This window comes from Pholis gunnellus (genome assembly GCF_910591455.1).
Source record: "Pholis gunnellus genome assembly, chromosome: 10".
Lineage (NCBI taxonomy): Eukaryota > Metazoa > Chordata > Actinopteri > Perciformes > Pholidae > Pholis > Pholis gunnellus.
Genome location: NC_136537.1, coordinates 14,061,593 through 14,085,936, shown reverse-complemented (window position 1 = coordinate 14,085,936; position 24,344 = coordinate 14,061,593). Strand labels below are relative to the sequence as shown.

Below are 24,344 nucleotides of genomic sequence, written 5' to 3'. Positions count from 1 at the left end.
ACACTGAAAACAATAAAACACCAGTATTGTCTCTCACCTCTCCCTCTCTGCTTTGGGTTTGGCAAATGGGTCAAATCTCACACTGATGGGACCTTCAGAAAGAGCTAAACACCAAACCTTATGGGTTTATAGATTTAACCAGAGGGGGGTTTTGGTGGCATATGGTTGGGGTGAATAGGTAGACACTTGCCGGTAGAACAGTAGCTATATGTGGGAAACAGTGGGTGGGCTTATGGGGAGCTTTGTGGTGGATGTTAGGCTGGCAGGGGGCAGTTAGAAGGGCAGATATGGCAGTGGAGCATTGCCCATCATTGGTTAGTAGTGGGTGGGGGAGGGCGATGCTGGCAGTCTTGGACGCAGTCTGATAAACAGCTCTTCTTGTTCCCTACTGTGGGGGGGTTTAAAGCCTGGTGGCAGACAGCCAGCACCAGCGATGGCACCAACTGTCACTGGCAGCCACCCTGACTGAAGCCTGTGTGTGTTGGTGTGTGATTTTAAGTAATGCTCTTACAGTCTGTAGTTATTTCTGGTCCCTTCTTGTGCTATAGGCAATATGGTTTATCCTGCTTTTAATAAGAATATGTTTCTAATGTTGTATATGTAGTCTCCTTATGTTGTACTGTATATTGCAATATGCCAACTGATGTGCAAAGTAGGAGTGGGTGAATCGATACCTTGAGTTTTTATTCTGCTGATAATAAGCCTTATTTTTGGTAGCCTACCTACGAACAAGAACAGAAATGATTGATTGATTGATTCACAGAAAATGAATTAAAAAGTTAATTGTCACACATTTTACAGATTTTAACTTCTGAAATGTGAACACTTGCTAGTTGTCTTAGTCTTCTAAGTAAATAGTTAATTTCCTTAATAACTATTATCTCTTCAACTCGGGCACTGTAAAATTGTGACCGACATCTTTTAGACTAAATGATAAATCAATAAATCAACAGGATTGATAACAGTATCAGTATGTCAATATAGGAGATTCTGGCACTGGTATTAACTTGTTTTGGTATTGCCCACCCCTAATTCAAAGCAATAACATGTGCACAGCTATGATGTATTCCATTTGACCAAACTCTCGCTCTCTTTACACTAAAAAAACCAAATGTTCGGACTCACTAAAGGAATGGTTTGACATTTTAAGAGATACACCTTTTCATTCTTATCAAGAGTTAGACGAGAAGATCGCTACAACTTTCATGTTGGTCTGTATTAAGATGGAGCCAGATTACTGTTTTATCTTAGACTGGAAACAGCCTAGCCATGCGCACACTAAGATAGAACAGAACCTCTAACGCGTTACTGAATCTGAAAGTTGTGGTTTTATGCTAACCTAAGCTAACAGACTGTTGGCAGTATTGTCGTATTTTATTGGACAGAAATGAGACAAGAAAGCGAAAAGGCCTATTTTCCAAATTTCCCAAAAGTTGAACAGAAACCACAACTTGATGAGATCATATCATGAAATGATGCTCTTGAGTTGATATCACTGATTTCTAACTCCTATACACACTTGCATGGAAGATATCCTGCTGTGATTTGAAATGTGTGTGTGTGTGTGTGTGTGTGTGTGTGTCAGTGGTGTGCTAATTGAATTATGTCTCCAGGTGAATCCTCCAGTAGTAACTGTTCCACGGTTCATATTCAGCACTCAGTCAAGTGAAACGGTGCTAATTTCCTCCTCTCTCCGGCACTCTCTCCTTTCTCACTCATTAGTCACAACCTTATAAGACACTGGCGGTTCCGCTCTGCCGCCCACTCCGTCCCTCCATCCTTTTTAAATCAAATTACTTAACAACACAAAAACCATATCAGAGAAAACCCAACAACACAATCCCTGAACAACTGAAGACAGAAAAGATAAAATAAGATTTACTCATCCGTCTCTGTTTCTTTATCATGTTTAATCACCTGCAGTCAGTGGTCAGGCAGATCTCAGCTCTGCGGTGATTGGCTGCGCCGGGGAGAGGGCGGGGCCTGCTCTGATGCATCACACACGTACCAGCGCAGCAGGACAGATCCTCTCTCTCTCACTCTCCCTCCCCCTTTCTCTACCTCTCGGTCTGCCTTTCATACATACGCCAGAGAGCAGACTGCAGCAGAACGCAGGGCCGGTAGGATTTTCCTCCTCATACTGGAACAGCTGAGAGACCAGAGAAGACAGTCAGCCGCTGAGGAGGAGAGGGATGTTATACATGGAGGATCCACTGAGGAGTACCTGACCCACAAGCTGCCGATTGCGTAGGTGAGTGGGTGTTTGCCCCGCTGTATATGTGTGTGTATATGTGTGTCCATGAGTGTGAGTTCACTGCAGAAGCAGCAGCACTGCAGATACACCGACCAGGGGCTCTGCTCATCCCTCTCTCCCCTCCCCCCACTCTCCTCCTCCTCCTCCTCCTTCTCCTCCTCCTCCTCTTCATCTCCTCTCCTCTCCTGAAACATTAACAAGTAGGGACTTTGCCCATTTCCGAGAGCACAGGACTGTGTATTCGGTGTGTGTTTGCAACAGTAGCATCGGTCAGGCCACACCTGGGCTCAGCAGCTGCAGAGTGGACACAGGGTGCGCTGGATTTTTCTTGTCTCACAAGTGATGTGTGCTCTTGCGAGACACAAATCAAGCTCACCCCTGGTGGATTTTGAACTGTTTTCAAATAATCCTCCTCCTGCAGGTTTGCATCTGGCTCCCAGAAGCAGCTGTGTGGAATCTTACACGCACCCATCCCTCCTTCGGGACCGGCCCACTCCCTCCTCACTTAAGGATAGGATGCCCGGCTCTGCGCCCTTGTGCTAAGGAGGCGTCTGCGGGCAACAGTATGGGCGCTGTGCTGTCCGGCATCCCCACCACCCCCTCCACCACCGATCTGCCACCACCACGCTGCCCCACCGAGACGGGCACTTCCCCCGGCCCCGCTGATGGGCGAAGACACTGACGCCACCCCGACGCTCAACCACCGCGGCTTCCTCCCCGACCACAACTATGTGACTGAAGGTAAGAGCATGACAGAGGAAGCTGTATGTGTTACAAAGTGTTTGTTTAAGTGTGCCACCATGTGAGTGTGTTTCTATGTATTGGACTTCTGGAACGTGTGTGTGTGTGTGTGTGTGTGTGTGTTTGTGACAAAGTGTGTGTATGCAAAAACAAGCTCAGGACGGCTTCCTAATCCTCTGTAAGCTCTGTGTTGATCAGACAGAGTTGTAGACAGAGCAACATGAACTAGGGAGCAAAACACTTTTACGCAAGCGCTCCTCTCCTTCTTCCCTTCTGTGTTTTTGTTTATTCATGCTTTCTTACCTTGTGTAACAGCTACTTTGTCAAACTGCAGGGAATACTTGATCTGGCCTGTGTCAGAATATGTGTATGTATGTCTCTGTTTGTGTGGGAGAATAGTTATTTTTCTGTACCAGCAAGACATTTCCAGAAAAAGCAAGCTCGCCATGTCCACCACGTTCTTTTGCACTCATTGCACTGCTTGTCATCTTTCACCTCACGAGAGAGTCCACACACATGCATGGTGTCAAATTGAATGTATAGAGTATCCCCTCTCAGGCGGGGGAATGTTTAAACAGTCCAGCAGAACACAAGCTGTGCAGATGAATTAGTTGTGTTGGTATGTTTCATAAAGCAGATGGATTAAAACCTTGGATAACAACCCTTCTGCTAATCTCAATTACACCACTAATCTCACCTGCACTCGAGCTTCGCCGTGCGCCCCTTCCTGCCTGTCTGTCTGTCCCCAATCTGTTTCTTACACTCGGCTCATGTTCGCCACGCCTCTTAGACCACAACAGCGGATTATCATTTGGGGGTCATTTGTGATCCTCATGCAGAAAGGGAATTATGTTTCCTGTGTCTGTGCTGTAACATAATATCCCTCACACAGAAGCAGCTACTGTAGTCGGGGGAGACCTGTCGTGCTGCCTGTTGATTGTGTAAATGTGTGTGTGTGTGTGTGTGTGTGTGTGCATACAGCATATTATATTGCTGAGAAGACAGAAGAACATCTATGAGCGTCTTTGTTTGTCTGTGCGTGTGCGCTTCTTTTCTTGTACAAACAGTATATGACAAATATGTGCCTTTGTCCTTTTCAGAGAAGGGTTTGGATGAGTTAGTGGCAGAAAATCAGTCTTAACATCCGTCACCAACCATAAATTGTTGCCGTAGCAACCGCCCGTGATGATAAACATGCCACCTTTTCATGCTTGGCCAATATGATTGACAGGTCGTCTCCACCCACCAATAATGGCAGTATTAATTATTCCACACATCTCAGGCAGACACAGAAATTATTCAGGGTGAATTGCTGATGAGCTCACAGCAAGGTGAACACACCACTGAACACTGTTGGTCTGACAGGAATGTGCAACACATGGACAGTTTGAAAATAGAGAGTTGCAGAGGAACAATTGTGCTGTAAAAATCAATCTCACGGCAATTCCCCCAATGACCAAAAATCTAATAATTTTCCATCACAAATAAACAAAATGAGTCATTACCTGCCTCCTCTTCTACATCCACTCCAACCCCCTCCACCTTTCCTCAATGTTCACCCCATCCCCCGTCCTCCTCCCCATTTCCATCCCCCACTGCCTCTCTCTCGCTCTCTCTCTTTCCCCATCGGTCCTCTAATGCAACTCGCAGCATTGCCCCGTGCTGAAGTGGCGCGTCTGCCAAACAATTATCCAACAGTGCTCCGAAGGCTGCTCAAACACAATGTGCCTCTGTATGTATGTGTGTGTGTGTGTGTGTGTAAAAGAAAAAGACAAAGTGAGGTGGTGCATGTGATTTTACGCTTGGATGTACTTCGTTAGCTGCTGTGTGTCTCCATCTTTCTTTATTTTCTGTCCGTGTTGCATTCATATTCATGTCTGCGTCCTTGAGTGCATACTGTTTTTCTTTTTGTTTGCTCGGGTCTGCGTATGTATGTGAGTCTGTCTGCAAGGGTTTTGTGTGTGTTTATATGTGTGTGTGCGCATACAAAACAGTGTGTCTGCAGATCTTCCCGTGGGGATTCCCCTGCCCTTTAACTCCTACAAAGGAGGGATGCTTAACCTCCCTCTATACCTCAACCTCCCTTCCTTCTCCCCTCCATCTCTTAATCCCTTCCTCTCACTTCTTTTGCCCTCCTCAATGTCTCCCTTTGCTACACGCTCACCTCCGACTGGAGCAGCATCGGGTTCAAGGATGGATGAGGAAATAATACCAAGAATTTTATGTTGCATCAAAATTCTGAAGTTTGACATTTTTGACAGTTTGTAAATGAATTATTTATGACTGATCCCATTTCGTAAATAATGCAAGCACACTAACCCCCATAAGTATTGTGCACCCTATACAAAAGTATCAATGCTGTGAAGTAAAAACCTTAAAATGGTAAATTTGACCCTGTAAAAACAACATATATGTATAAATTCAATAAAGTGTACATGTAACTGTACAAATTCTAGTTGTTGGCAGCGGCTCCGAACATTAATATTGACTTACAAGTCTTAATTCATATAATGTCAAACTGTATTTCTTTGGGTTTTTCCGATTGTTGCTCACGCAAACCTGACAGTTTATAAATTGCTTTGGGCTTTAGAAACCTGTGATGAGCAGATGTCATTATGTTTGGCATTTCAACTGACGGGTCAATCAATAATGAAAGCAATTATTAGTCATCATGCCCTTCTGTAAGTAAGTGAGGTTTCACCAGCTCCCACTGCTCTTTTCGAATTGTCAGTCACCTCTGGGGAAATGTGAGCGCTGTCTACACTTCTTGTTGCGTTCCCCTGCAAAACTTCATTAGAGAAAAGACGCCTACTAAAGCACATTAGGACTCTGTCCCACAAGCTGTCTATCTCTGTCCATCCTGCATGTTTTTGCAATGCCTTCCTGCCAAACCCAACATGTGAATACATCATGTTCTATAGATTCAGAGTGATCATAGATACACCATCAGTATTTTTTCTCTCTCTGGTGAGTACTCATGGCCGGATGTGGTGATGCAGTAACTCAGTCCCTGCCCTTGACCCCATCCACCCTCCCCGGTCCTTCCCTCCTCACCCTCTGCTCCTCCCTGTTGCCCTCCTCCCCCCCTTCCCTCCATCCTTGCTCCTCTTGCAGGGCTGCTCCTGGCTATAGCCTGAAGAGCTCCGCCCATCCTGTCCACCCCTCTCCACCCTGGAGTCTTCCCCCAGGATGTTGAGCCCCATCCAGGTCCTGTGCTCCGACATCACTACCCTTTCTCTGGAGCCCGAGCCGTTTGCCTCTTACACTGAAGGTGTGTGTGCTCTATCCTCTTCTATCCCAAAGGTCACATCTGTGTCGCACAGTTGTGCCACATGACCCCAGTGTGACGTACGTGTGCGACTGTATGTGGGGGGGGGGGGGGGGGGGTTGAGCATGACGGAGAGTGTGTGTGTGTGTGTGTAGTTTGAATTCTCACGTGAGTCTGAGAGTTTTAAATATCTTCAACATCGCTTTGTCTCTGTCTGTCTCCCTCATCCTGTCTCTATTTTTATCCCTTCCTCTTTATTTTCGTCTCAGTCTACCTGCTTCAGTGTGGATTGTCTGTGTGGGTGTGAGTGTGAGTGATTTGATTTCTTTAAATAGTTTGACCAGACGACACCCCAGCTCCTTCAAGCATCTATCTCACTTCTACCTCTATTTAAGAGGAAGACACACGCAGACACTCACATCTACGCTCACGAACATGTACAGACACACTCTTCTGAACCTCTTGACACAAATGCACTATACATGTACTGTGCAGACATTGATAGGCTAATAGGGCTACAGCTCACGATGTTTTCATTATCAGTTCATCTACCGGTTATTTGATCAATTTATGATTAATTATGTGGTCTATAAAGTGTCAGAAAATATGGGAAACTGCTTGTTTTGTCTTACAAGCAGTCCGAAGGTATTTAGTTTGCTATCATAAAAGACCAAAGAATACAGCCTCAATTTTAAGATTTTTTGCCTAAAAAAAAAAGAATTGATCAAATATCAAAATAGTTGCGGTATAATTTTCTTTCTGACGACTAATCGTTTCAGCTCTGCACTCATCCGCACAGAAAGATAAGCATGGCAGCATCAAAAGAAGGGCTTCAGAGTTTTCTGAATGTGGGATTACGTTGCAGTATTTATGAGGCGTCGACACGTAATCTCAGTTTTCAGTGTCATCTGGATTATATTGGGTGTAAACCAACTAAGCTCATAATCTGTTTTATGTTGAAGTCTCACAAATCTGCGGGAAAAACAAATTGATTTTGGTCAAAAATGAATCACAGATTGCAGCTTTGAGCATTCATGCAGCTAGAGGATGTCTTTTGCAGCGAGGCGAAGCAGGATTACAGGTGTATTTCACACACGCTGAAGCCGGCTTGGTTGGTGATTCTAATTGTTTGGGTCTATAACCATTAGGCTCACACCAGCTCTGCTCCATTGTGTCGATGTGTGTTTGGGGAAATGGCAGATTCCCTACTGTGCTGAGTTTAAATCAGTCCTCTCCACACACCTCTAACACAAACACATGCCCCAGTTTTTTTGTTCAGATAACTCCAAAACTGCAGGACATGGTTCAATTTAACGTCTCCCTCCGGCCATCTCTCCCCCCTTGTCCTCCCTCCTGTATACCTCCAACCAATTTATTTCTCTGCTGGGTAATTGAGTACACACACTTGTGCACACGTACACAGGAAATGCGGGGTGCACACAAACATACACACATCTCCTGCTGAGCGGTGGCTTGTCCTCCCTTTTGAGGCGTGTGTGTTTTTGGCTCGGCTTTAATGGTCCGTGTTTACCCGGTCCTAAGATATCTATAATTGGGACTGTAGGACGTCTGCGGCCCTCTCTGTCCCTGTAGTATCCTGAACAAAAAGAAATAAGGAAATCCACCCCCCTCCACCTGCGCCACCACCCTCATCTATCCCTCTTCTCCTCTCTGCATTGTCTAATGTTGTAGCCACTCATCTTAATGTGTATAATACAGGATGTCTGAAAATAACAATTATTTTCATGATCAATTAATCCACCTATTATTTTATCGATTCATTTTTGCTTTATAAAATATCACAAAATAGTCAAAAATGCTATTCTCTGTTTCCTGAATCTTCAAATTCCTTGTTTTGTCCAATAAATGATCCAAAACCATGAAATATTCAGTTTACTCAAGACAAAGAAAAGCAGCAAATCCACACAATGGAGACGCTTTAATGTTTTGCCATTTCTTAAATGTCTATTATCAAATCAGTTATCAAGATGGTGGCAGATACGTTTTCTGTGGATCAACCAAGATATTAATCGACTAATCACTCCAGCTCAGTTATTTTCACATGTAGTCCCCAAACTTTTAAAGATTTTCAGTGATATAAATCAGATCAGAGGAAAACTGCAAATTGTCAAATTTGACAGTTTGGCATTTTTGCCCAATAAAAGAATTACCGAAATGTTTTTTTCTGTTGATCAACCAATCAGCTTTCCCTAGAACTTGCTTTGATCATTGAGGAGCCAATGTTCTTGTAAACACCTATCAGTGCATTCGTGTGTTTGGTGTTTCTCACCCGTGCATGTTTTTTTTGTGTGTCATTGGGTTGATTCATGTTTGTGTGTTTGTATTGTGTTGATGTATACTGTATGTGTGGGCGCATGGACTTTCAGTCACAGTGTGTTCCCCGGCTCCTGCAGTGTGGCGATGAGTCAGACAGGCCTGCTGATGCTAATGGACCGTCTGTGGGAGACAGACACTGCTAGCTTGCTATACTGTAGCACACACATCCACATTATATTGACTTACAGCTTGACAGCTTAAAACAGACTCAGTCACACACACACACGCACGCACACACGCACGCACGCACGCACGCACGCACGCACCGACACAGAAACATACATATTACATCAGTACACTGGCCAGTGGTGCCTCTTGGAGGAGAGCCACAGCGCTCATGATACTCCTTGTTTCTGCTGTATTTGTTTGTGTTCTTAGAGGTTTATTTTTCTGTAGTACTCTTCTAATAAAGAGCATCAGAGAGACAGCTGGGTGTGGAGTGTGTGTGTGTGTGTGTGTGTGTGTGTGTGTGTGTGTGTGTGTGAGAGAGTGAAAGAGAGAAACACAGAGAGAGGGTTATGGTTGAGAACAGAGGATGAGAGACAAGAGCGTGTGCTCCATATTTGATTCAACTATATTGTGTGCCGCTCCTGTGGGTTTTGCTGAGCGTTGCTCTTTCTCTGTGCTGTGGGGAGACACAGTTATCTGTAAATGTGTTGGGTGCGCACACACACACACACACACACACACACACACACACACACAGTCTCTAGCGCACACATTTGCTGTGCATCATGAAAGCTGCCTGGTGTACGTGTACCTGTGTTTGTGTATTTCACTACATGTGTAGGGGTCATCAGGTGTGTATCTGCATTAATGATCTGCTTTCCCTCAATTTGGACCTTCCCCTTGGTATTCATTTAGCCATGTTTGTTAGTGGACGGAACTGCAGCGCCATAATCATTTTACCGCGCTCCTTCTTCCTGCGAGGCTTGGCTTGATGAATCCCACTTCCTCCTTCACCAGTGTGCCATATACGGCTAACCGTTACGGGTACTCATGCTACTGGTTGGCTCAGCTCTGTTACCATGGCAACCCCTGCTCACCAAAAGCCCCCTTCACCGCCTCCGCCCCAGCGCCCCCTTCCCTCCACCTCCCTCTCCATCCTTTCCATCCATTCTTCCACCACCAGCACCACCACCACCACCACTACGTAGACGTAGCATACAGCCAGGCAGCAGAGTGCCGTGGGGGAGGGATGAGAGTGAGATGAATGTGGATAGACAACCAGGAACAAAATGAGAGAGTGAAATGAGGCAAAAAAAAAAAAGAGAAACTGGGGAACAGGAGATGAGAGATGACAAAAGAACGTGTGGGGGGGAGAGGGATTGAGAGAAAGCTTGAAATAGAAGAAAGGAATTGAAACTGAAGAATAAAGAAGGTACTGAAGTGAGATCAAGGAGCAGTGCAATGACTAGTAGATACATTATAATAACCAGTAATACATGAGGTGTGTGAGGCACCGAGTGAATAGTGTTCGGGTAGAGATTGAGGAGCAGTCCCTGCCTCCCCTCATCATAAAATCTCTCTCTCTCTCGCTCTCTCTCTCTCTCTCAAGGCCACCACGAATTTGACAAGGCTAAAGCCTGGAATCATTTCGACTCTCAATAAATAAACTCTCCACGCTCTATCTTTTATTACAGTCAAGGACCATGTTCTTTTCATCAAAACAGAGCTCAGTGGACTCCTTTGTTGAAGGCTTAGTGGGATACAACATCTAACATTAAGTTATTTTAAAATGTAATCTGACATTTTTCATGATGGTATTTGATTATCTTGTGGTGCAGTAGCAGATTTAAGCTTTTGCTGTATTAAAAGAAACTTGTGTGGCACTGCTTTGGAGGCCACAATACTAATAACTCATAATGCACCTTGTTTATAAGCCTTTAGGTTGTGCAGCCCTTGTCTCCATTACAGTGAGAATATTTTAAAAACAACTGTAGGTTTTGTTTTTAGGTGATTTTATGGTCACCAGCGAGCAGTATTCAGTCAAAAAATGACATTGTCTGTTTTTTATGTTCCGTCAGACACAAATATATGCATTAATACTTTACTCCTCTTTATGCTAGGTTAACAACACTGTCAATTGCACAAGTTACATGGAAGCAATTGTACTTTCATTGTAGCAACCGCAAGACATATCAGGTGTTAAGTGAAACAGATCCATACACAATGACATGTTGTAGTTTTGAGTGAGGTCACAGACTGGAACTATTTCTTGTGACTTTGCGGAGTCTCTGCTGGTTGTTGCTGCCCCTCCAGGTGATGACAAGACTCCAGGAGGCCAAGAACTATTCCTTTAAAATAGTTTCAGTAGTGGTTAACTGATGTGGTCAGACTGAAAGAATCTGCACCGCTGTTGTATCATGATGCAGTATGTTGGGGTCACGTGAGGACAACAATATAGGGAAGCATTTTATTGTGACTGTGGTTGATTGTGGCCGTTTTGAAAGTTATCCAGTCACTCAGCACTGAAGTCATCGACATGGTGAGCAGCATCACCAGCGACACACAGCCTTTATATTAATTATATTATTATAAGTGTGAAGTCCATCCACAGATTTGGATCTTCACAACTCAGCTGAACATTCAGTTCACTGCTGCTTGTAAACAGACTGGACAGATTTACTTGTTTCCTTCAAATAAATTAGGATTTCATTAGGTTTGCGGTGAATGAGAAGCATGAATGTAGGAAGATGACATAAAAAGTCAAAATATGGGCCTACATTAATTATTTATATGATTTAAATTGTTTTTTTTATTTGATCAAGTCATGACCGTGGCATTTAGACTACCAAATAATTTAGGTTAGCTACATCTCCTCATACTATAGCACCTCTTTTTCATTGAACCTAAGCTCATAATTACTTTGAAAGAGGTGTATCCATCAATATGTTTTCTCCCTCCAGATCAGCTCCGTCTGCAAATATATATTTCTTAATAATACTTCTGTAATCTGCTGTACAAAGGGAAAGTGAAAGGAGGATTAGAAGGCAGAAGGGCATGGAGGAGATTACATGCAGCGTTAAACCAAATTCAAGCTTCAGATATCACACCAGCATGCTCTTCATTAGACTGTGTGTCGTGTGATGCAGGAAGGTCCACTGAAAGCATCAAGCCAGTAAATGCTGAGTGCTTAATAACGTGCTTACTCCTCATATCGGTGTTGTCACTGAGTCAGACTGTGTTGGTGTTCGGGGACACTGAGCTAGTGAGGGGGACGTTGTTGCAATGATGCAAATGAAAGGCCTGAACAATGATCTTTGAATATTATTCAGTCGCTGATGCAAATGCTCTCTGAGTTGTGTTTACACTTGAAGAGACGATAGAGTACATAATTACTCTTATACACACACAAACACACAAGATGAACTCAAGCGACACTGTGATCCTGTGTACTGGTGTCATAGTGTGAGTCATTGGGAATGTGTCACCCTGGAACACAGATAACACCTGTGTGTAGTGTGAAACAGCTGTGTGTGTGTGTGTGTGTGTGTGTGTGTGTGTGTGTGTGTGTGTGTGTGTGTGTCTTTGGTTTTCTGTGTTTTGATGGGCAAATATGAACTGTATAATCTATAATTCCCTGAAAGTTTACACACAGTTGCATATTTGTGTAATTGGTGATCAAATATTGTTTTATTCTTTGATTTGCATATTTAATCCACTTACATATTAATGCATTGATTGTTGCCAGATAAACAGATTATATAGACTGATGATGTGTGTGGTCAATTAGCTAATGGCTACTCCTTCTCCCTCTTTGCCTGCCGTTCTTTCCTCTCATGCTACATCTTTCCTTCTCTTCCTCCGTCTGTGCCTCCTATGTCTGTCCCTCCCTCAGCTGATATCATCTCCACTGTTGAGTTCAACCACACCGGAGAGCTCCTGGCCACAGGGGACAAGGGAGGCCGAGTGGTCATCTTTCAGAGGGAACCTGAGGTAGACACACACACACACTTATACACACACAAATATACAATTTTTCATTCCAGCTGTGAGAACAGTGATGAACACACACTGTTCCCCTCCAGCTACAGTCCAGATTGAATGATTAATAGTTGATACTCCTGATGTGTCACAGTTTGTATCGTTATAGCTGAGCAGGCTTCGTGCCATGCTCTTTCTTTGAGTGATCAAGGTGATTGCCAGCTGGCTTTGGCCCGACGTGTTACATTGCACCACCGTGATTTTATATGTGAGGAGATGCAGATCTTTCCCCCCACATTTCCACGGACGTCCTTTTCTTTCCACAGAGCAAGATTGAGCCTTTCTCACAGGGAGAGTACAACGTCTACAGCACCTTCCAGAGCCATGAGCCCGAGTTCGACTACCTTAAGAGTCTGGAGATCGAGGAGAAGATCAATAAGATCCGATGGCTGCCTCAGCAGAACGCCGCTCACTTCCTCCTCTCCACCAATGGTGAGAGACTCCGCACGCACAGGCATCTTATAGGGACCAGGAAGACTCAGAAGCTGTCATGTGCTTGGTTGATAGTTTGTGGGGAAACACTTTGAATGATTATGTCACGTCTGAGTTACACAATAGTTTCTCCCTTAACACGTGTTTGACAGAGTGACGGGCATGTTGGGGCAGTTGAAATTAAGACAGTTATTTTAGTGACTTTGGTCAGAAAGCAGAGTTTTCTTCACGTAAAGGGAGAAGAGTTGCCGCTTGTGTTGCATCATATTTCTGTAGTGCATTAGGAGTTTGTCTGCCTTGGATAAGAGTTCCTATCATTAGCTTACATTCTGAGTTTATGGCTATATCGGAAGATCTATAGATTTTCCCTGAGCGCCCTGTTATTGATTTATTTAAGTACTATATTATTTATGATTGAGGGTATGAAAAATGTAAGACCTGCCTCAGCAGTTGGGTAATGCTGCTGGAAAGCTTGCTGTTTCAATATAATACAGAGACCTTCTGTGTCTGTCAGTGTTGATAAAACAAAACCTCGCTGTTTGCTCATTTGGAGTTTCAGAGACAGTTTGGAGTGTGCGCTGGATTATTTTGTCTATCAAGTCATTCATTTTGGGTTCATGTGCCTGCAATGATGTGGGTCTTTATGCTTAAATCTTAAAACAGCTCTTTTTTGAGAATGTATCAATTTGAGATTCCCTATTTAGCCTGCTCTGGTTCGTTTAATCACATCTAATCTAAGCTCTCTAGATAGCTTCCTAACCTTAAAGCATATCAACAAACACCTTTTATTCATGTGTGACTCTTTCAGATTGAATCTGTTCTTATCTGATTGCTTAACAGCCCTTTTTAATCCCCAGATAAGACCATTAAGTTGTGGAAGGTGAGTGAAAGAGACAAACGGCCGGAGGGGTACAACCTGAAGGATGAGGAGGGTCGCATTAAGGACATGTCCACCGTCACCTCCCTACAGGTAACATCTATCTATCTGAGATCTGTCTGTCTGCCTGTCTGTCTCTTATAGACACTAAAACATTCACACATGCTGATTGGTTGTGCAACATAACTGGGTCAGTGGGTACAGATGTGTTTGCATGTGCAGAAATGGGTCACTGGCACAGTGGTACATGTGTGCATGAAGTAGTGAGGGCGGAGAAACACTCGCTTTCCAGCTGTACAGGAGAGAAGCGCGACATCTGCAGTACTACTACTACTGTTGTGAATTTCTGGTAATGTGTACGCTGAGTGTGCCCGTGTGTGTGTGGGTACGCATGTATAGTATGAGTACATGTATTTGTACGGTGGCGGTGCCCTCACTGCGCTGTATGCAAATAGGGACACACATTTAAGGCGTGTATAAATATGTAAATTGTGTTTTGACAAAGAAATTGTGTTTTGATGCAAATGCAAAGATATGAAAATGCACCCAAATGAGCTCATGACCTAAGATGGCTCTTGATATTGCTGTCAAGCGAGCACGTTAGGGTTCCAGCAATAATGTATTATTGATGTCAAAGGAAGTAATTCATTAAATATTAATTATTTAAATTGAATCTAATCTGTCTGTATCGTCACCATCTGTCTTATCCTAATCAGTGACATGGGATGTGAAACGGCTCTCTCTCTTTCTGCCTTTTAAGGTGCCGGTGTTGATGCCAATGGACCTGATGGTGGAGGTGAGCCCGCGGCGAGTGTTTGCCAACGCCCACACCTACCACGTCAACTCCATCTCCGTCAACTCCGACTATGAGACCTACATGTCAGCCGATGATCTGAGGATCAACCTCTGGCATCTGGACATCACCGACCGCAGCTTCAGTATCTTTTCGTAGGTTGGTAGAGTGCATTCTTCGTGAGGAGACGAGAAGACAAACATACATCATCGCACATGCACAAACTCTTATAAAAGCAGGAATAGATGTATTAAAGCACACGGGCACAGATAATGAATGCATACACTAACACTAAGACGCCTACACATGCTCAATAATCAATCCCTGCCCACGCACACACACGCACACACACGTACACACTCACACACACAACAAACTCCCACATCGCAAATCCCACTTTGTTGTAAAATAAATGCACAAAGACACACAGTGTTGGGGGAGGGGAATATTATTCTTGAGGAATGAAAATGTAGTTAATGAATAATTCAAAGGGTGCATAAATATTTCAGCCCCCTTTCTGAGTTCTAATCCAGCTCAATAGGACACAGTACAGTCACACCCATGACCCAGGCAGGATTTATGATATTGCAATTTATCTGAATATGGAATTCATTTTCTCCCAACAATCCCCCCAAGATACATTTAAATTGGTTTGCTTTTATTTCCTCTGTACATTATTTACATTGTGATGGTTATTTATACATTTACATGCACTTGTGTTTTTATTTTGTGTGTAGATTATGGACGTGTGTGGGTTTCCACATTAATTCAAACATAATCTCATTATTTTCTCATTGAGACAGTTATTGAATAGAATTGATGAATGCATGAATGCATGAATGAATGAATATGTGCATACAGCATAATTGACTTCAGCAGGTAAAAAGAGTTCAGGCTAAAACAAGCTGCAGAGCCTTCTTGGGAAGTACACTGTCTTTGTTGTTTCCCTGAGCGACACTTTCTCTCAGACATCGTGGACATCAAACCAACCAACATGGAGGATCTGACAGAAGTGATCACAGCGGCTGAGTTTCACCCCCACCACTGTAACCTGTTTGTCTATAGCAGCAGCAAAGGCACCCTGCGCCTCTGTGACATGAGAGAAGCAGCGCTGTGCGACAAACACTCCAAATGTGAGTGAAGCTGCTGAGAGACCTACACATTGTGTTTTTTTTCTTTACTATATCTCCTGAAGCATCCTTATCAGGTACAAATAACTGGTACTGATAGTTTTGCACATTTTAGCCTTTTGAGATGAATGTCCTAACATTCAGGCAGCCATAAGTTTCAGAACATACAGTCTATGGTTTTAGATATGTTAGCAGCTTCAGGATAGCAATGTTGGTCAGTCGATTTGTCCGCCGCTTTTGCAAGGACTGAAATACTAAATGGATGTCCATGAAATGTGGTACAGACATTTGTGGTTTCCAGATGATGAATCCTAAATACTTTGATTATCCCCTGGTTTTTCCTCTTGTGCCACCATGAGGTTCACATTTTAGTTGTGAGTGAAATCTCTCACAACTGTTGGATGAATAAACATGACATTTGCTACACTCATTCATGGCCGCTAAAGGACAAATTTTAATCACTTGGGGATCCCCTGACTTTTCATTTAGCTTATGAAAATCAACTTGCAGAGACTCAAGATCCCTAATCCATCATATTGGATTATCATGATTAGTTTGCTTCATTTAGTGTATGATTATGTAGTTAAGAGCGGGGACTTCTGTGGTAGTGATTTGGCACTAAACACTGTGTATTCAATTAGGAACGTTAAACTAAAACTGAGGTTATTGGAAAGTCAAATGTTATTTCCCCATTTAATAATATTTCTTTCCAATGCAGTACTATTAATATAGAATACGGCTAGTGTACCCATAAATCAGCTGTTCTGTTCTCTCATGGATCTCTTGTGATATGTGCTGATGTTTATACACAGAAGCAAACATACAGTAGTCACCTGTATGGTCTATCTGCCTCATAGACTCATCGGTGAGGTTTCTGTATCTGTGTACATGAGATAAAGACACACATACGATCATCATGTGACACACTGTGTTTCAGCCGAGGCTTGACAGCACTCCCCCTCCTCTTCCTCCCTCCCCCTTATTCTCTCCTGCCCTCTCTCCAGTGTTCGAGGAGCCCGAGGACCCCAGCGCCCGCTCCTTCTTCTCTGAGATCATCTCCTCTGTGTCGGACGTTAAGTTCAGCCACAGCGGTCGCTACCTGCTCACCAGAGACTACCTGACTGCCAAAGTCTGGGACCTCAACATGGAGAGCAAGCCCCTGGAGACATACCAGGTGTGTGACCGGGGACCACATGTGAAAATCATGAGGGAGAGTGAAGATACAAAAACATGAGGATGAATATTTACTCTCAGGCTCAGCTGCTGTGATGAGATTCCTTCTGGCAAATTGACTCCGGGCAAGTTGAACTGATCAGTAGTCGAGGAAGCATAGACACATTTTCTTTTTTGAATGCACTCATCTGTTGAGTCACTGCAATCTTATATTCTTGCTGCATCAGCTGATAACATTCAGTCATAGCCAATAGCCTTTGCAACCTGAGATTATTACTCATCCCAACACCACATGCTGCTGCCATAAAGTCCTGTTTATGTGCATTATTTATAATTCTGTTATTTTAATACATAAACCAACAAATTACTATTACATAAAAAGACACCCACGTGAAAACAAACAGATCAGTTATACAAAAACACACATTTCTTTCTGTTCTCTCTTGAAAATTATATTTAATATTATTTATATATTATACCTGGATTACAATTCATTTGTCCACATCTGTCGTGTTGTTTATTTAATCCAAAGGCCAACACAAACATAATCTATTGAGATATACAGATTGGCTAAAGTACATTTGTTTTAACGTGTAACAGAATGTTTTAATAATATTTGATATGATTAATTAATGAATCCTATAATGATGGCACATTTGGACTCTTCCCTTTTGGACCAGCCCTTTGACCATATTATTTTTGTCTATATTTGATTCAGTCATGTATATTAGATAAATCCCACATAAACTTAACTTAGGTCCCTTTGTTTGGAATACAAACCTTTCCTTGCATATAGTTTAGAAATGTGTCCCATAAAAGTGTATCCCACTGTGCAGGAAGGAGAATCCTGAAGAGTTCTCTCCAGTAGCGTTGACGACACCTTACTCAAACACTACGCTCTATTCTTCTTCCTTCATTTGTATGTTGATTCGTTTGTATCAAATTTTGTCCGGTTTGTGAATGAAACACGACACAGAAGGTGACTCACTGTCCCTTTACTGAAAGAGGGCATTATTATCCTGGAAATACGAATAACTGGAGACAGAAATAAATCATGGGAAGACTCACAGAATCACAGTGCTTCCTGATTATTCGATTTTTCCAAAACCTTTTAAGGATAATTGGATTGATTACGAGCCAGAGAAAGCACTTCTTCTTCTTGTCAGTGCAGAATCACCAGAAACCTTCACTTTGTCCTAAGTTTTTAACTTATGTTTGATAGATTAACACATGTGTGAGAACAGTAAATTGTCAGTATGCCGTGTATGTGGGATAGAGATGAAATGGGCTTGACATGCTGTTGAATAGTATCCGGACAAAACTAAGTACTACGCTGATAAAAAGAGCTTTTTTTTTTGCATGCTATCCTTGTCATATCCACACTCAGTTTATCTCACATGTCACTTGTGTTAAGTAGATTTTGTGTGAAGGCCACACCAGCTTCTCTTTATGTATTCATGTACAGTAGAAGTACAACTCCTTTTTTCAGCGTGTGTTTAGTATTCCTGTGTGGGTGAACATGTGTGTGTGTGTGTGTTTGTGTGTGTCTGCCTGACGTGTGAGGGCCTATGAGGCAGCCAGGAGTGGGAGGCCAAGACGCACTGGAGCTATTTATAGTCCGAGCCTCCACTCATAAAGTGAAATGGGAAGAAGGGATACCTTGCACAGGGCCCGACACCTAGATCTGCAATGCAGCACGGGGAGGGAGGAAGAGCGGGGAGGGAGGGAGAAGAGGGGTAAGGGTTTGGGAGGGAGTGTGATGAGAGGAGGAGAGAAGAATGAGGGGAGGATGAAAAAGAGGGATGGCAAAGAGTGAATGGAGTAAACTGAGAGGAGAAAAGAGATATCGGGGCTAAGCTGCTCTTATTTTGGTAAATTTACAGTCTTATTCCTCCCGGAACATGAAAAATATGCACAAATCCATGAGAGATGAGGCACTGTGCTCTAAATCAGAGTTTGTGCAGACTTCTGACACTGTATCATTTCACCCTCAGCAGAAAGACCCACAGGAGAAAACAAAAATGTCACCTGGTTTGATGTACAACCATGAGCTGACCTCAGCATGACTACTTATTGATCGCGGGGCGACTATTGACTGCTGACTTTATGCAGAATGTGAAGATACGGGGCTTAATGCGGAGCACGGAGACTGGAGGAAGGTGTAGATTTCAACCCCTTGCATCACAGTGCTGACACAGGCGGGTGCAATGAAAGCACAAGGGAAAAGCGTTATTAGTCAGTGTCTGTGTGTGTGTGTGTGTGTGTGTGTGTGTGTGTGTGTGTGTGTGTGTGTGTGTGTGTGTGTGTGTGTGTGTGTGTGTGTGTGTGTGTGTGTGTGTGTTCACATGTGTGTCTCTATTATCATGCCCTTGGTGGGTTTGGATGTTAATGGGTTTACTGATATGGAAAAGGAGTTTAGATTAAAATGTACTCCTGGCCCTCATATTGCTCAGGGCTGCTGTTGTGTCTCATTAGAGTTGCCTTCAGGGAGGTTTGTGTTACAACTTGCCCACATTTAATGTGTTTTGTCTGTGCTGAGTTTCTCGTGTGTGTGTATGTGTGTGTGCATCTTCTGCTCACTCTATTTATAGTTTCATAGAGAGCCAATACCTGGTAGTGAAGCAGCTGTTAACTGGACTCTTTTCGATCATTTCTATGTGTGTGTGTTTTCCTCCAGGTTCACGATTACCTCCGCAGCAAGTTGTGTTCCCTTTATGAAAACGACTGCATCTTTGACAAGTTTGAGTGTGCCTGGAACGGCTCGGACAGGTACCTGAAGTGTCTGGATGTGTTCTTGTGTTTTTATACTTATGACAACTAAATGTACCAAGATGAGAACTTGTGCTCTTATATGTTTCTGGAATGGTTTATAAGTGGTCAGTAGATTCAAATGATAAAAAAAGGCATATTTTTCTTTTTACCCATAAAGGTGCAGTTACTATTTGATCTGCTAAGATGTTGGGATATCCCTCTATGAATATATGAGATGCCAGGTTGCTTTGGATAATACACATTATTTAACTGCTTGCATAGGAACTATTTATACTAAAAAGTAGTTCCGGTAGCTGTTGATAGTATTTTCTATCTGGTTTATCCAGCGTAACCAGGATATTGTTTTTGAAAAGACTAACTTTTGATTTTTTGAAATTACTTTGCTAATACTGTGAGTCAGTGGCTGAATGTAACTAACTACATTTACTCAAATACTATACAATTTTGAGGTACTTTTTCTTTATTTGTGTGCTACTTTATACTGCTCCTCTACCACAATTCACCAGTTTTAATGCAGTGCATTTATTTAACAGCCATACTCGTTATTTTAACTTTACCTTATAAATTATGATGCATTATTACAGATTAAATTACAGTACACAAAGCAGTTGGGGGACATTCTGCATAAGTACTTTTGCTGATAATACTTTTGTAATTATACATCTTTAAAAGTTGGATGCAATACTGGATATTTTTAAGTATTGATACTTTTAATCAAGTAATGGATCTGAATACTTCCTCCACCATTGATGTGATGACCTTAAAGTAATCTTAAAGTATCTTAAAACCTATCCAGATATAACTGTTATCATCTCCTTTTCCTGATACCACAATGACTAAGTGGTCTCTTTGTAGTTTGGAGGAAGTGACCCTTTACTTGTATGCATGTAGTGGAGGGGATAAGGTTAGTTAAGGATGTTAATGTCCAGACCGTAGTAACTGATCCTCTCTCTCCTCCTCTTCTTCTCAGTGTGATCATGACTGGAGCCTACAACAACTTCTTCCGCATGTTCGACCGCAACACAAAACGCGACGTGACCCTGGAGGCGTCGCGGGAGAGCAGCAAACCCCGAGCCGTCCTGAAGCCGCGGAGGGTCTGTGCCGCCGGGGGAAAGCGCCGGAAGGACGACATCAGCGTGGACAGCCTGGACTTCACCAAGAAGATCCTCCACACAGCCTGGCACCCGACTGAGAACATCATCGCCATCGCCGCCACCAACAACCTGTACATCTTCCAGGACAAACTCAACTCTGAGTTGCATTAATGAAGGGATTACAGTGGTGGATGCAAACCAGTTTACACCCTGAACACACAGCTATGCCAGAATGTACACAGTTACGGACATACACACACAGGAATATGCCTAACACACACACACACGATCAGAAAACACACATCTAGGTCTACTCTTCGACACACTCCCTCCCCTCCTCCCCAGCCTCCCAGACCTGAAAGGACCTAGAAAGGGCTAGAAAGGGAACATGCTGGATTACGGATAATGGATTATGGATTGCAAAATTGTCCGAACTGTGGATGTCTTGATTGTTAACCTCTGGATTGTGCTTGATGGTGTGTTCATTGCTACAGCTCAGCTTCTGAGGGGAATAAACCCCCTCAGATTGGAGAGACGTTTACATATTTGTCTTTTTTGTTTGTTCTTCAGGCTCTTTTGCTTTCTCCACCTCCTCCTCCTCTCCTTTCTGTATTTGTGTGCTCGGGCGAAGCCTATTCTTATCCCTTGCCCACTGTTTCATGTAAAGAAAACCCTTCGTGGTTGTCAACTAGTGGCACTGATGAAAATTGGGGCATTTATGTAACTGGCTGTTTGTTTGATCCAAATCAGCTACCCATCTTCTGTTTTTGTAACTTCTTGTCAAATGATGTGTCTGATGGGTGATTATGATGACGATGACAATTTAAGATGGTACAGGTGATGTGCAAGGATGAATTCAGGACCCTCCCCTTAACCCAAGTGCACCCAGACGCCTCTGAGCTCAACTGGACCGCGTTCAGCGAGGTCAAACATTTGCGGTCCTGCAGATAGAAGCAAAAGTTACACCATGGCATAATATGAGGACACACACACTCATATCTGCTCCACACTGTGTGTTTCAGTCATGAATGTCGTCTTTGGCCTTTCAACTTCTCTGATTGTGGATTCTGCTTCTGCTCTGGGGCTACGTGGTGTGCTACTTTGCCATTCAGTACAACTCAAATCAAGCAAAAAAAAAAAAAGCAATTAAAAAAATGAACTAAATAATTTCAACAATCAAGCAAAAAAGATGCTGCATGTAAAACCAATTTAGCCTAGGTGTTTATAAATTGACTGACTGACTTGGCTGCCTTCTTAACCATTTAGACCAAGCTGTACAAAGGCTTCAGGGGCCCCGGGGGCCCCATGCAGGATGAGTAACCATAGATGACTGAGCTCTCCTACCTTTATTTGTGTCTTCGGACATTGAAGCATGTTTACCAGTGTTCGGTTCATACACTTACATGTACATTTTGAATGAAGCCGTCCGAGAATCAGTTTCTACTAAACTGAAACTGAGAACCAAGAAGAATGGGGAATGTTTCCATTAATGTTGTTCTCTAAAAGAAAAAAATGACAAAAAACAAAGGGCCTATATGGTGTCTGTATATATCAACTCTGTTTTTGACATGTATGAGTTTTTTTTTTTTTTTTACATCCTTAAACGGACTGCGTTTTCGATCACCTATCGATGATTGCCTCCAAATACACAGCAGAGCGATGGTACTTAAATCTACTCAGCCTTCCTCACTGATTACTTTGCAGATTTTATTTTTAGGGAACAGTTTATTCTATTATTTTTCCTTTTTTTTGTGTTGTCAATTTGACTCCACCACGTCCTGACCAAACTAATGTTGATTCACACATTTTTTTGTGTTATTGTATGTTGATGACAAAATTGTCAAATGGACAGTTATAAATAATGTTAATATGTTTTTTTCTGAATAAAGATTTCAAAGAAATTGCATCCAATGAGCGCACATCTGTGATTTTTATTGCTATGTAATTATACAAGACTGATAGTAATTGCCAGAGTCATTATGGAAATGGGCACGCTTCAATTTAAATGGGCCTGTTATGGTCATAATTTACAGTCATGTAGTCTGAGGCACCACCTAGTGTCATCACATACTTATTGCACACATTGTAGATTTGAGTTTCTACACACAAGACATTTCTCTCCTGCTACACTGACAGTGAACTAGATAGACTTTAATATGTTGGATTTCACCAATGTCTTTGAGCATCAGTTTTTTCTTCTTTTTCCATGTTCATGCCATACTGCTTTCTGAATACATCTTTATTCATAAATATGATTTTAATATAATAATATAACCGTTGTTGCTCCCAAACCAATCCCATTCACAGACTTCTTTTCCCCCGAGCAGACATTTTGTCTCGTCATAGCAGGAAAAGCACAAGTGGAACTTATCACGTTAAACCTGCACTTGATTTTGTGGCCATGTGGGGGCAGCGGAAACAAGATGAACACAGCACTAACATATCATCACCTTGGACGTTGATAATGACGAACTTGCATCGCAGAGTGCATAGTATTGTTCTTTTGGAGTTGTGTTTCTGGCTGTCTTATGAATGTAAGTGCAGTTTTAACTCTCTTTCAACTCTGTTTTTGGTCTATGGATGGTTAGGTTCGGCCATGTTTTTTGTGTTATGCACTATTCATTGAGCACCATGTAGTCTGTCCTGTAAGCTGCTTTCAGCTAGCTATATTGGTAGCCATATATATCAGATATGCTTTATGAGGAACAGAATGCATGATGGAAATCAATATCAGTGAGGCTTTTCGTACTCAGTGTTTCCTTTATTTTCTTTCTTTGTTTCAGTTTTGCTCTAATCTCATAGTGTCTGTAGCAAACAGTGATGCGCAATAAATCCATCATTCGTTTGACGACAGTATGTTGGAGTCATCTGATTGGTTAGTTAAGGAAGAGGAGACTTTGATGAGGGCAGAACAGTTCAGCTAAACAATGAGATAAAGCTCAATAAAACAGAGGGGCGCAGCAGATTCAGGTGATAACACTATGAGTGACCCCATACACATTGTTTTGCGTGTTTTTTTTTATAGGCGCTTTAACGATGCCTCCATTCCAACAATTATTGCAGTGCGCAAATGAATTAATAATGGTCCTGATACTTGACCCGTTCAAATGTTGTGAATAAGGTCCACACAACTCATTTTGTATGGCCCCTAGCAATGTCTCTGCTACCCAAACCTAACCTATAAAGACACTGTAGGCCTTTCACACAGCAGGACAACAATGACAAATTATTTTGAAAATCAACTGATCGTTAAAAGTAGTTCCTCCTGCTTTTCTCCTTTATATCATATTAAACTGAATATCTTTGGGATTTTTACTGAGAAAACAAGATATTTTAAGACATCACTTTAGAGTTTTGAACAAGGATAGACATTTTTCACGATTTCTTAACATTTTACAGACCAAACTATTAATCGCTAATTAAAATAGTTGTATAAACCAGCACGCCAGGAGCATTTCCAGCTGTACTTTTGCTACCGTGTTAAAA

The 24,344-nt window shown here is 42.5% G+C and overlaps 1 protein-coding gene across 2 annotated transcripts; it reads left to right on the top strand.

Annotated features, from left to right (window-relative positions):
- Positions 1–2,919: 2,919 nt before the first annotated feature.
- Positions 2,920–21,029, top strand: LOC306702097 (serine/threonine-protein phosphatase 2A 55 kDa regulatory subunit B gamma isoform; the record flags this gene model as incomplete). Of its 2 annotated transcripts, none has more annotated exons than XM_079167604.1 (9): positions 2,920–2,995; positions 12,442–12,539; positions 12,854–13,019; positions 13,877–13,989; positions 14,657–14,834; positions 15,658–15,822; positions 16,824–16,993; positions 19,670–19,761; positions 20,735–21,029. In XM_079167604.1, 9 exons carry the CDS (start codon positions 2,920–2,922, stop codon positions 21,027–21,029), a joined length of 1,353 nt encoding a protein of 450 aa, XP_079023730.1. The 2 variants fall into 2 exon arrangements, with proteins under 2 accessions (XP_079023730.1, XP_079023729.1); XM_079167603.1 differs by lacking the exon at positions 2,920–2,995 and adding an exon at positions 6,185–6,266.
- Between the last annotated feature and the right edge of the window lie 3,315 nt (positions 21,030–24,344).